At 41.9% G+C, this 13,630-nt stretch overlaps 1 protein-coding gene across 3 annotated transcripts in view; it reads right to left on the bottom strand.

Moving 5' to 3' along the window:
- The window catches only part of PHF21B (PHD finger protein 21B), a gene marked incomplete at both ends in the record, with an annotated part of 155,891 nt that extends 151,225 nt beyond the window's left edge, over positions 1-4,666 (bottom strand). For 2 of the 3 annotated variants that reach the window (XM_079549197.1, XM_079549198.1), the window contains 3 exons: positions 3,715-3,780; positions 4,065-4,097; positions 4,613-4,666. In XM_079549197.1, the coding sequence (XP_079405323.1) occupies positions 3,715-3,780; positions 4,065-4,097; positions 4,613-4,666 (153 nt within the window). The remainder of the gene's footprint in view (positions 1-3,714; positions 3,781-4,064; positions 4,098-4,612) is intronic. The other variant, XM_079549199.1, reaches the window with a different exon arrangement.
- Between the last annotated feature and the right edge of the window lie 8,964 nt (positions 4,667-13,630).

The raw sequence follows: 13,630 nt of genomic DNA, 5'->3' as shown, positions 1-13,630 counted from the left end.
CTGCTGCTCTGCATGTGCTGTAGATTGAAGGTGTAAAACCACTGGACCAACTAATGGAGTCTTCACACATCGTATCTTGTTAAAGAAAAGGTAACCCACTCTCAAATGCTATTACAATTCATCAAATCTATAGTATATTAAGAATAGACTCTGAACAAAAATCTAAATTCTGTCTTTCTGAGTAAAATGCCAAGTTATGTACTGATTTAGACCATGACTTTTCAATAATAAGAATAATGCTTCCAAAATTCCTTGAAAACATGAAAACACATTTTTAATCCCATACTTCTCTAAACAATCACAATTAAAAACCAACCAAACAAACAAAAAACAGTGATACATCAGGGATCTTGAACTAGGCTGCAACTTAAAAACCAATTCTGCACATGAGTTTACTTCATACATTTACCTCAGGTCAAAATTTGACTTTCTCATTCGAGTCTTTCTGGTTTTAATTTAAGTTTTAAGGAGAAGTAATATTGCTACAAATGCTAACAGCTACAATGAAAATTTGATAAGTAGTGGTACTGAAAGGTATCGCTCAGCCCTGCTATATTTCTAACAGATGTGGATGATGCGATCATCCATTCATTTTACTGTCTGTTTCACCATCCACACATGCATTTTAATTGAAGCGTAATTTGAGAATCTTTTGTATTCAGCGCATGCACAATCAAAGATATACATTATTGAGTTATGAATTAATTGTGCCTAAACAAACTGGGGGGAAGGAAGAAAAGGGTGGGGCAAGAAGGGAAGGAATATAAACACATAAAAAACATGTAAAAACAGCCTCCCTCCTTACACAGCCTTCTTCGTTACCTTAGTTTTTTGACACCCACACAAATCTGTGAGCCTGAATCTGCTAAACAGCTCCAATAGTAGCCAATTTGTTGTCTCAGTCCTTCAGACCCTCAAGGATTGACAGTTCATTTGTAAGCCAGTACCCAAGAAGAAACTACTAATTATACCAAATCTGCAAAGTTGCATGACGGTTTTGTGATTTGGTTGAAAGCTAAGATCTCCAAACTCATTTCACTTGTGAGCTAAGAAAGATTCCATTTTAGACCTCCAGAGGTGGCAGTCTGGAGCAAGAGAACATCACGTCACCAGCAAGGCTCTATTTATAAGCTCTTGTTGCACAAGATACTGAAATCAGTCAAAGAAATCTAAAACTAGGGGTTTGCCTAAACATAGCATGTTTCCTGCTAGGTCAAATCTGCTGTTTATAGAATTTCAGTATTTTATGTTTAATTACTACATAGATTATTGATTTACTTATAAGGCTATGAGAAAGTAAAGCCATAAACATAGCAATTGTTTACTAGTTAGTTGGATTAAGCATAAATAGATTGTGCAAGCTTAGCAAAAAACCTTTCACCAAGCTGAATCAGAACATTCAAACTGTATTTTCAAATGTCTCTCTCTGCCTTATCTAAATTCCAACATGACACATAATAAATAGCTTCTCATTTACTATCATCATAAAAATTTAAACAGCCTTGAAACAGTTGCTACAATACAGGGGAAAATGATCAAATGTATGTTCTAAATACCCACTTAGAACAGTAAAACTATTTCCATATTGAAGAAAGAACACATAAAGATGCATTGTTGCAGTAAAGACTGTTACCTTGTTTAGAAAAAAATCTTCTACTCAGTATAGTTGTATTAGAGTCAACAACTCACTGTTTTACACTGCCAAAAAAAAAAAAAAAAAAAAAAAAAAAAAAGACTAACAGCCCTTAGCTATCATGTAGTGTCAGATTTGCTTTAAAAAAGAAAGTATCTGATTTGATTCTATACAGTGATTAAACATCTTTGTGCTCTGCTGAGTAGGGTATTCTATCCCCTCCCCCCTCCAAAAATGGCATCAAAGCAATCAAAATGGTAATGTTCAGCATGAATGGGGCCCCATCCCCCACCTTCAAACTCTGCAGACTTTTCTCCATGTTAGAAGAAACCAACACCCCTTCCTCACAAAATGGAAGCTTCCACTACCAAATTGAGAGTGCTGACAAATTCTGATTACAATAAACTGGGAGGAAAAGGGTGTCATATAATCACCATAACCTACGGGCATGGATTAGATACCCGTGGATCACTTTGCAACTTTAAGAAAAACTCCAGGGGAAAAAAACAAACAAACAAACAAAAAAAAAAAAAAAAAAAAAAACAACGAGGAGGAGGGGGTTGGGGGGGGGGGGGGAAGGGGGGAGAAGAAAAGAAAGAAAGAAAGAAAAAAAAGAGAGAAAAAGAAAGAGAAAGAGAGAAGGAGAGAAAAAGAAAGAGAGAAAGGGAAAAAGAGAAAGAAAGAAAGAAAGACAGAAAGAGAGATAAACAAGGAAAGAAAGAAAAGAAAAAGCCCGTGAGGTCGCACACGTGCCCCCTGCCTCAGCCCCCTGCCGGGAAGGCTCCCCCCCCCCCTCTCCCCCCCTCGGGCGCTGTCCGCAGCAGTGGTGCTGAAAGAGCTGCTGCATTCCGGAGGAACGGCTTTCGCTCCCTCCCGCCACCGGGAGACGAGGGATGGGGAGGGGATCTGGCCCTGTGCTGCCCGAGGAGCTCAACACAGCCGCACCGAGCCATGGGAGCCGGGAGGAGAGCGGGGAGAGCCGAAGGGAGGGTGGGGAGGGGGGGGGGGGCGTGTGGAGGAGGAAAGTTCACCCCTGGGGGAGTAGGGGGGTTAAGCCAGCAGATCAAGCCAGCAGATCTCATACTGCCTTTGTCAAGTGCCCTTTCAAGCACTGGAAGTGCTGAAAGTGGGGAAAGGGCTTGGGGGGAGCGGGGGGGGGGTAAAGGAGGGGGGAGGTTGAAGAGACGAGTTATGTGAGTGTGAGTGTGAAAGCGTGAGCGCGCTCCCGGCGGCGGGGCCGCTGTCCGCGGTGCTGAATGCCCTCCGCCCCCAGCAAGTTCCCTGGCGGGGTGGGAACCCGCGGCGCCAGGGGTCACTCGGCACAACGAGGGGACCGGAAAGTTTGGGGAGGCGGGGGGGAGTGGTGGGGGGAGGCAGGAAGACAGGTTGCCAGTTTGTTTTGTTCCCTTCCTCCGGATTTTTCTTCCCCCAGTAGCTGAAACAGGTTAATCTGTTTTTATTCCTATTTTTGAAAAGGGAGGGAAGGGGGGAGGGGGGGGGGGGGGGGGGGGGGGGGGAAGGGGGGGAGTGAAAGTGCCTAAGTGAACTCGAATCAAAAGCTAACACGTCAGATCAGACCAAGGAAAGAGAAAGGCAAGTGGGGAGGAAAAAATAAAGAAGAAGAAAAGAAATAAAATAAAGTGATCAATAACAATCAGTTTTGTAATCAAACCCAGAAATGGCTCCAAACTGGGCTCCAGCCTCCTTGCTCCCAACTCTTGCTCTGCACATTACCCGTAAGTGCACAAAGTAGCCCAAGACAGGAGAATTATCCATATTCCTAAAACATGTCGACCAACTCAAAATGGACGCCTCTTTTTTTTTTTTTTTTTTTAAAGCTTTAACTACTGCTTATCTTTTTACTACTAGTACTAAAATCATCCTTTCCCCCAGCAAGACATGCAAGAATCAAATCTCATTTTGAAAACATGCATTTTCTTACTTTACGCTTAGGAAAATGGACGCTATATTCACTGCTGTTGGTATTTTTCAGCTAACGCAGACACTTTTTGGATGTTTAGAAAGTGCATCGTACAAACAAGAAGAAAAACCAAACAGAACTGAATCGATCTGTTCCTTACTTGTTTCTCATTAAGAGCTGCTATCCTTGATTGCCTTTCATGGATTTGTTTCTTAAGATCCCCGTTCTGCAAAAACGGCAATAAGACGCATATTAAAGGCAAAGTGGAAACTAAGCCCTGTAATGAATAAACTTACGATCTAGAAATTGTTCAAAGGCAAAACCGTTCCATCACAGCCGTACAAAAGCATGCACACACACAACATACAACCTTAGTAAGAAAGCTCAGCACAGACTACAAAATGAGATCTCTTACTGATAAAGTTTCTCATCCTGCTGTCCCAGCATAACTGCGCTGATTACGGCAGGGATAAAATACTGAAGAAGAGAAAAAAAAGGATCTGCATTTACCTGTGGATCTTGCTTCATCTGTGCAATTAGTTTCTATTAAAAAAAAAAAAAAAATCGCCCCCGAAAAAGGAGGAATTAGAAACTGTTTCAAGTTTAATGGATTTTTTTAAATGTATGTATTTGTGTGGACGGGGGAGGGAGGGGGGTAAGGAACAAAGAGGCAAGTAAACACTGCGAGTCAGTTTCAAGCAAAGCTCATAAATATTCAAGTCTCGTCCTAATCTCTCCAGCACACACACGCACACGCACACCCGCTCACACCCGCACACACTCACACGAGCCCCAGCCGCAATGCTAACTCCGGCTCCACGGCACGCAGGGAGAGGACAAAACAACAACGGCGCAACCCCCGAAGCACCCCGCAACTCGGGCCAACAAACCGCCAAACTACTTTGCCCGACTGCTCGTCATTGCCGCGGGGCCGAGGGTCCCCCAACCGCAACCCCGGTCCCGCAGCCCCCCGCCGCTGCCTGCAGCATGCAACACGGGCGGCCCGACCCGGCCGCCGGGCGAGGAGCGGCTCACGGGCAGCTCGTGGCGTTTTTTACCTGATGACATTGGATTTCCACTTTTAACGCCTCTTGCAAGCTGTGCAGCTCCATCCCCGCAACTTGCCGGGCACTTTCCTGCCACTTTCAGCTCCGAATGAAGTTGTTTTGTTTGTTTGTTGGGTTTGCTTGTGTTGTTTTGTTTTGTTTGGCTCGCTTTTTTTTTTTTTTTTTTTTGGTTTTTTTTTTTTTGGCTCCTTTTTTTTTTTTTTTTTTTTTTTTGGCTTTTTTTTTTCTCTCTCTTTTTGCAACCAGGCAGCCACCTCCTCCCTCCTCCCCCCCCCCCCCCCCCCAAAAAAAAAGGAACAACAACAACAAAAAAAAAAACAGAAAAAAATGCAAAATAAAAATAAAATCTATTTAAAAAAAAAAAAAAAAAAAAGCGACAACAACAACCGAAAGAAACAACTACTACTCAGGCTGCAAAGCAAGTTCGTTGCTTCTTTGCTGGGGACACAGACTCATCACTCACTTTCTGCCAAACTAGGGGGGCCCCTCCCCCGCCGCCCCCGCCCGCTCCCCCCGACCCCCCCCCACCCCCCTTCCTCCCACCGCCCCCGCTCCGCCCCGCGCCGTGCCACCGCCCCCCGCCGCCCCGCCGCCAATGGGGAGAGGAGGGGCTGCGAACGGGAGGGACTATATTTCCTCGCGGCGCGCGCGCGCCTTGATTTCACTTTGCCTGGGGAAAAAAAGTTGTGCGGCGGCTCTTCATGCTAATGCCGCGGTACCCGGATGGAACAGGAGAGGACGGGGGGGGTGGTGGCTTCGGAACCGCGCATGCGCTCTGTCCGCCCCGCCGCCGCCGCCGCGGTGGGGGAGGCAACGACGAAGTGCGAGGGCCTGCGTGTGGGGGATGGGGTTGGGCTGCTATCGGTGGGGCAGCTTCTCTCTCCGCCTCCCGGGAGTCCCCCGGGGCTGAGGGGTACGCGGCTCTTCGCTGCTGGGGAGGAAGACTTTTCTCCCCGCTTTCTCCCGCCATTTTCTCTCTCCCCGCCTCTCCCTCAGCCGCCGGGACAGCCGTTGGAAGCGGCTGTGAAGGATCCCCTCAGTGCGGGCCCCGTGTCCCAGTGGGAGCGCAGCAGAGAGAGGAGCGCAACTTCTGGGGCACGGTGCTCCCTGCCCACCCGTGTTGCAGCAGGTCTGCTGCCACGGGATAGCACCACGGCCTCTGCTCGGCGACTAAATAAAGCTTTAAACCGACATGGAAGGGTCGGTGTTAGGCGATATTCCACCCAATTCAGTCAGGCCGTGCAGGAGTTACATGTGCTACCAACCCACTGAGCACCACAAGTGCCATCTGGGTCTGTGTGGAAGGGGGTGCATCGCCTCTGTGACACTTTTGTTCCACAGATCCGTACGCATGCCGTTGTTCATGCATCATGTTGATGCATGAGCCAGTGTCAGGTCAACACCTGATCCCAGCATCAAGCCTGCTGACAACTTTTTAAGTACATCTTAAGCGAGCAGTATAAGTTTTTAGCATGTCAGTGTTTGGCCGTGTAGCTGCAGTATTTTTTATTATTTTTTTTTTAAAGTAGTAATTGGAGTCCTGGAATTGGGTTTACTGTCTCATTGATGCATTGTTGGAGTGGGGTTGGAAGCCAAAAGTAGTGCTCAGGATAATTTTACTGATAACACTCAAAATTGAGGGCATATCTTAACATGCATGTTGATGGCAGAGTGCTGGGGACAAGAGCCTCAATGCACAGCTACTCCCATACCTGCAGTGATTGCCTGCTGGTGTTTTATTTAAGCAGCAGGAAAACATGATGTTGAAACTCACCCTAAGTAATTAGTAATTATTTAAAACACCACTGTACTCCAGATGTGCATGGATGCCAATTTTAATAACAAATTAATGTCAATACTAATTAAAGACACCAGTGCACACCAAACTTACATCAAGTATACTGTAATTAAAGCTATACTGAAGTATAACATGCCGGGAGTCCAAAACATTGAACTCGATTTACATTCAATTTCTCAAACGTATTTTGTCCAAACATGAATAACTTCTTACATTTAAATCATAGAGTCATAAAACCGTTAAAGTCTTAAAACCATTAAAAAGACCTCAAAGATGATCAAGTCCAACCATCAATCCATCACCACCGTATCCACTAATCTATGTCCCTCAGTGCCACATCTACACTCTTTTTTAACATCTTTAGTGATGGTGACTCCAACACTTCCCTAGGCAGCCTGTTCCAAAGCTTGGCTACTCTTTCAGGGAATACATTTTTCCCAACATACAACCAGAATCTCCTCTGGTGTAACTTGAAGCCATTAATTCTGGTTCTATCACTAGTAACCTGGGAGGGGAGTCCACTGTATGAAGTAATGAAAAGAAGCAATACTATCTGAGGATTAAAAGGCAAATCCAACAGTCAGTATTAAAAAAAAAATTAAAAAAAATAAAAAATAATAATAAAAAAAATCAAAATCATAATGATTTTCAGGGTTTTCAGGGTTTAAATGCTTAGCTTTGAAGCAACTCTTACATTGATCAAGATCATAAGTAAAATTCCTGATTTTAAAGTGTCAAGTTAGGACTTCCTGCTTCACTAACCAGAGGTTTGGCTCAACAAACTCCCAAAAGCAGGAACTCCAGAAAAAGTCTTTCAGCTAGAAGGAGACAAGTTGCATTACAGATGACAACTACCTCCTCTCATTCACATCCCAAGCTACTTCCTCTCTAAATGAATGATACAAAGATTCACAACAACATGAAGAAATCAGGAATAAAGCTTAAATTAAGCAGAAGATTTCTATTAACCTCCTGATTAAATAAACTGTATATATATAAGCAACAACAGCTATAACAGTGACCTTACTTAAGTTAGTAGTGAAATAGTAATGGTTGACAGACTACATTATAGTTATAAACAGGACATATTTTCAGCATTGTTTAGCATTGCCTAAGTACTTGAACAAGTAAAAACCAAGAAGTTAGTTTCATTTTTTTCTAAAGATAATTTTTAAGGCAGTTTATTTTGTCAGTGTATTGTTCTCTGGATTGAAAATATTGGAGAGAGGTGTTTAATTCCCGCTCAGTAAAAATGGCTTAACTGCATAGGGGATTTTTAAAAAAAAAACTCTCCTTGCATGAGTAAGGACAAATAGGTGAATCCCACAGACAGTGATGAATATCAAAATGTTTCAGTGTTAAATCAGAGTAACTTCCCATGCCTTCTGTACAGAAGTGTTTTGTAGTGCTAGACCCAAAAGAGTAAGGCTTTGCGAGGTAAATAAATACCAGATGAGACCTGAAGGTTTTTGTAAATTGGGAACATTACCTTTGTAACCTTTGCTTATATCAGTGCAAAACTTCTGTGAGTTTGGAATCAGGCCATCAACTAAAGCTGACTAAATTATTCAAGGAAGATTTATTTATGTATTGTTAATTCATTGACGTTCTTGGGAAAAAAAAAAACCACAAAAAAAAAACACAAAAAAAAACCCAAAAAAAACCAGGGTACAGTTTCAAGAAATGTACAATTCATGATATTACCTCCAAGGGGCAAGGATTATTGTGTCGTCCTTCCCACTTCAGTGAGATGCCAGGAGAAAAGTTTTTAGAAATTTATTTCAACCTGCTTGCCATTCAAAATTGGTTTATACGTCTACAACACTATGATGGGTCACAGATTTTAATATAAATATAAATTATAAATTATAAAACATAATGAAGTACTTTGCTTTTCATCTATTGATACTACTTATATTGTTTCCTAGGGAAGTTGTGTAAAATACATTAATCTGTCAAATTCATTTATGCAATAATATTATGCAGTCACCTATAAAAATGTTAACAGCTTTATGCAATTTACTCGAAGATTACAGTGGCAAAAGTCATCCTTCTTTCTGGAGGGATGTTAGAGCTCAGTGAGCTTCCCTTCCATTTATGCGTCTGTAAATGAGACACTTACAGTTTAGTTGGAGAACGCAAAGGAAATGGGAGACCAAGTGGAACTGCATACAGTGTGACAGAGGGATCTACTTAAATGTGGAAAGCCAGTGCTAACTAGAAAAAAAATGCCATGTTACATGTAGTATATTTTATCGTATGATTAAGCACATTTTTTGTTGTATCTTGGGAAGGTTGTCATTACTCATACTGATGACAATAAGCTGAGGGGTGCAGCTGATGTAATAGATGGAAGGGACACCATACAGAAGGACCTGGACACTTGAAAAGTAGGCATATGAGAATCCAGTGAGGTTTAACAAGGCCAAGTGGAAAGTGTTACACCTGGGCTGAGGCAATCCCAGGTATGAGTATCGAATGGGAGAGGAACTCATTGAGAGAAGTTCTGAGGAAAACAACCTGGGGGTTGGATGTAGAGGGAGGTGATTTTCCTCCTCTACTCTGCCCTTGTGAGGCCCTGTATGGAATAATGTTTCCAAGCCTGGGGCCCTCAGTACAGGAAGGATGCAGAGCTGTTGGAGCTGGTTCCACAAAGAGCTGGAGTGCGTCTCCTATGAAGAAAGGTTGAGCTGGACTTGTTTAGCTGTGGGAAGACAAGACTCTGGGAAGAGCTCATTGCAGCCTTCCAGTACCTGAATGGAGCTTACAAGCAGGAAGGGTACAGCATTTTACATGGCCTGATGGTAAAAGGACAAGGAGAAATGGCTTTAAACTAAAAGAGGGTAGATTTAGGTTAGATGTTAGAAAGAAATTTCTTACCCAGAGGGTAAAAAGCTGGAACTGGAACAGGTTGCCCAGAGAAGTTGTGGATGCCTCATCTCTGAAGGCCAGGTTGAGTTGGGTCCTGGGCAGCCTGATCTAGTGTTTGGCAACCCTGCCTATGGCTGGGGAGTTGGAACTAGATGGTCTTTTAGGTCCCTTCCAACCTAAGCCATTCTGTGATTATACAGCTTATACAAATATTATGTAATTCATACAAATTTTGGAACTTCAGAACTCCTGAAGAAATTGTACCCTTCCTTTCTCCTTGCATTGGAGATCGTGTTTAGAACCTGCAAGGCTACTTTCATATTCAAAGATACTCTGCAATCCTGGAGTAAAGGTGTGTGTTTGACAGTGAAATATATTACCTCTCTACTGCCAAAAGTGTTGTTGGCTTCTGTATATTACTTATTTATTGTTTTTCAGGTGAATAGGAGCAAAGAGGCCAGTTTCACAAACACTTTTGCTAGTGAAGAACTTTATGCTTGTGATTCAGTTTGATATTTCTTGGTAACAAAGTTATATATGCAACATGTGTCTGCAAATCAGACTCTGCAAAAATTATTACAGAAATGTATTTGCCAAATTGCCATACTTTGTAGGATTATCAGAACATGCTGTATCATTAAAAACCAGTACATGGCACTTTTTGTAGCAATATTTCCTGCATACAGACACTCCTGACCATTGACCCCAGAACCCAAAACATCCCAAAGATCTTACTTCTAATGTATCTAATTACAGGTTGACAGGAATCCGATACCAAGGAGTAAAATCTCACACTTGAAGTCTCGACAAGAGGTGACGATGTTCTTCCCTCACCAAGATCACTAATTCAAGAAGAGATTTGCAAAGCTACGGAGGAGAACAAGATATCTAATTGCTTCTGGCAATGCTGTATTTCTATTACAATTAACTTGGAAAATCCACTTCCCACATACCTTTGTGTAATATGTTCCCTTTCTTTCCTACAAAGAGTGCTACAAATATGTGGAGGAATAAAGTGATTTCTAAAGACAACCAATGGCTCGATTGTGAATTTCATGCACTTCAAATTCTTCTTTCCAATCTGACAAGGAAAGGTGTCTAATAATAAGATCATGGGCAGCCCAGCAAGAAGGGAGCAGCTGCTCAATGCAGCTGGAAGAGTACTTGGAGTGAATAGCAATATGCCATGGAGGTCCATCTTCATACAATCCAATACTGACTTTCATGCAAGAGCAAGGCCTCTTGATGCACGTGGGATAAGACAATGGTAACAACCCAGTGGAGCAGACCACGTAAGAAAAGAGAGCAGAGCTTGAAGCCACATTGAAAGACATAGCTTGTCCTGTGTTTTCTGAATACTGTCATCTTACAATCTGTTCCTTCCCCTTTTAAGACCATCTCTCCAGCTCAACTGGGAAGATGCTTTGGAGAACTGGAATCAATTGTACGGAAGTAACATTTTTTCTCATCACAAAGTCATGTTAATGGAGGCTTAGAGACAATGTCTGTCTCAGTGAGACTGAGATGTATTTAGTTCTTGGCTATGGTGGAAAAACTTTCAGGAAAGGCAAAATGAATCAGGAAATTAATAATTTCCCTCTGATTATTAGAGGGGAGGAACATGAAGAATGATGAAATACTGTTGTCTAATATTTGCAGGTGGCTGCAACATGATCCTCTCAGCACATTTCTAAGTCTTTGGCATCCTCATTAACCAGACTACCAAAATTCCAAAAACTCCTTTGCCTGAGTTTGTACGTTACCTCTTCTATGCAACTGCAAGATAAATTGTGTCCTTTCCTTTCCTTTTCTTGAGTACCACAGGAGCAGAATTTACTCTCCTTTGATCCTTTCTACATCATGCACCCCAAAGTTGAGGGGATTCTAACTATTAGTGATGTGTCAATAGACAACAGCAATATCAGAAGGCATTTTAATCCCTTTGGAGATCCGCTGTGGGGAAAAAAGAGCTTACCCTACCTATCAAGACAAAGACTGTGGCTGAACTTTGGCAGCCCTCGCTTAACTGGAATTCCTCAGGCTATTGTTCCCCATGTGCAACTATCTTCCTCATCTTGTTTTCTTTGTCTCTTTTTTTTTTTTTCCATCGCTCTTTCATTTCCCTTGTTGCTCAACTCACATAACTTTATCCAGTCTGATCCTGCTCACTCAGGTTGTTCTGGAAGTACAATGGTACAGCAACATCAGGTGCCTGCAGATGAGGCAACAATTTAAGATTCTTCAGTGTGTCTCCAATGGCAGTCTGACATCTAGTGATCTTCTGTCAATACAGACAAATCCTTCCACCTACTCTCTTTCCTGTCTCCTGCTAGAAAATCTTTGACTCCAAATAACATTTATTACTCTAAAGGTTGAAGGGAAAAGAAGCAGCAAATCAGCATCTTGCCAGATTTCTCACACTGTCATTTATGACTGTATGATATTCTCATTTATGAACTATGTGATGAAATGGGGAGTATTAAATTTGGAGATAATCTTAGCTTTGGAAGGCAATGTGTGTTTTGAATGAGAGTTCAGAATGACTGTGACAAATTGGAAAAAAATGCTCTAACAAAGTAATCTGTGATTCCATATGAACAATTGTGAGGGATTAAATTTAGGTAGATATGATTAACTTTAAAAACAGAGGGATAGATACTAGCTGCTTAGATAATGATTCTGCAGGAAAGAGTTTTGAGTTTACCATGAATCACTAGTTTAATAAGAGTCAAAACCTTTACTTTATTGTAAAAAAGGCTGAGATCTATGAGTAAGGGTGAAGACATTAAGATAGACAAAATGATCCCTTGTGCAACACTCAGCACTCCCAAAGCCTTAGCTGGACTCCTAAGTTTAGTTTGGAGTACCACACCTCCAGAAACTTGGCTGAATTGGAGAGAAGACAAAGAGCACTACTAAGAACAATCAGAGGTCTGGAGAATGTTTTATCTGAAGGGAAAGAGTTAAATAAATGCTTGGAGTTACTTAGGCTAACAGGAGGACTGTGGAGAGATGTAACAGTCCTCATCCATATAAAAGAAGAAAGGAATAACTGTTCCTTCTCATCAAAAGCGAGAGAACAGAAAGGGTTGGATTTACATTACAGCAATAAAGATTTAGACTAGACACTGGGAAAAACGTATCTAAAGGTGAAAGCAGGTGACGATCATATATGTTCCTTTTGGAGACAAAGTTACTGAAGATCTCTAGGAAGAGGTTAAATAACCTACCAATAGGACATGAGTACAGTTTGATACTCTCTTGGAAGAACTGAACAGACAAACAACCTTCTGAGACCTTTTCTGGACCAATATACATTTATCCCTCTGATTCAGAAAGTAGCACAACTTGAAGAAATCTAAAATGAGTAGGTCACTCCAAAAGTAATGCTTCTTATTTATTTCCATGGAAACTACATCGGATATGAAAAGCACAATAACACTATTTGTTAGAACAAATTCTCAGCTAGAAAGCAGTGTTTTTCAACACAGTCAACAGCACTGGCTGATTGTTGTGGATGAGATGGTCAAGATGCTTTTAATTTCTTTGTGTGACAGCTGTGAATGGCCATCCAGAACATGACTTGTCTTTCACATCACTGTTGTCACCTCTGAAATACATAACCCACTGCCTCACTGTGCTCACATACGCTGGTTGGCTTCCATAAATGTTCAGCAAGTGTTGATGTATGTCATTGAATGCCGTTTTTTCTTCATGGAGGAATTCAGTGATACACCTTTGCTTCATATGCACTTCCATGTCAGACATCATTTTGTCAGACTGCCCCTCTGCTCCCATCTGTTGCACAGCAACAAAATGTAACAATATTGGTGGGAAGGTTCAGCCTCTACTGTAATGCTTCCAACATCTGCCTCTGATGTCGTAGGCCAACGTAATAAAATAGGAGGCATTACTTTCGGAGCAGTCCTCATACTTTAGAGAAATATCAAAATTTTTCTGAAAATGTTTATTTCTTGCTTTCCTTCTCCCTCATGAACAGAAAGGATTTACACTGCCTCAGAAATATGCTTAATATCAGTGAAGATGTGCAAACAGTAGGTATAAGTACACTCTCATGGCTTTCTTAGCAAGACAAGGATCACATCAAAAAACTGCAGAAGGTACAGTATCAATATAATGGAAGACAGGATGTTGAGGCTTTTCCTGATTCTTACTGTATCATTATAAGAGCAAAATCGCTTCTCCTTGCTCTAGCAGTGTATTCAATATTTGGTTTATGGAAGTTTTCCCTATTGCTGCGTTCATCAAGCATGTCTCTGTTCTGGAACACTGATTTACTCAACACATATGGCTCAAGAGCCCAGAAAGCTAGGTTTGTA

Source organism: Tetrao urogallus (genome assembly GCF_951394365.1).
Source record: "Tetrao urogallus genome assembly, chromosome: 1".
NCBI classification, from domain to species: Eukaryota; Metazoa; Chordata; class Aves; order Galliformes; family Phasianidae; genus Tetrao; species Tetrao urogallus.
Note: the sequence above shows the minus strand (reverse complement) of the source record. Positions and strands in the feature narration are given on the sequence as shown.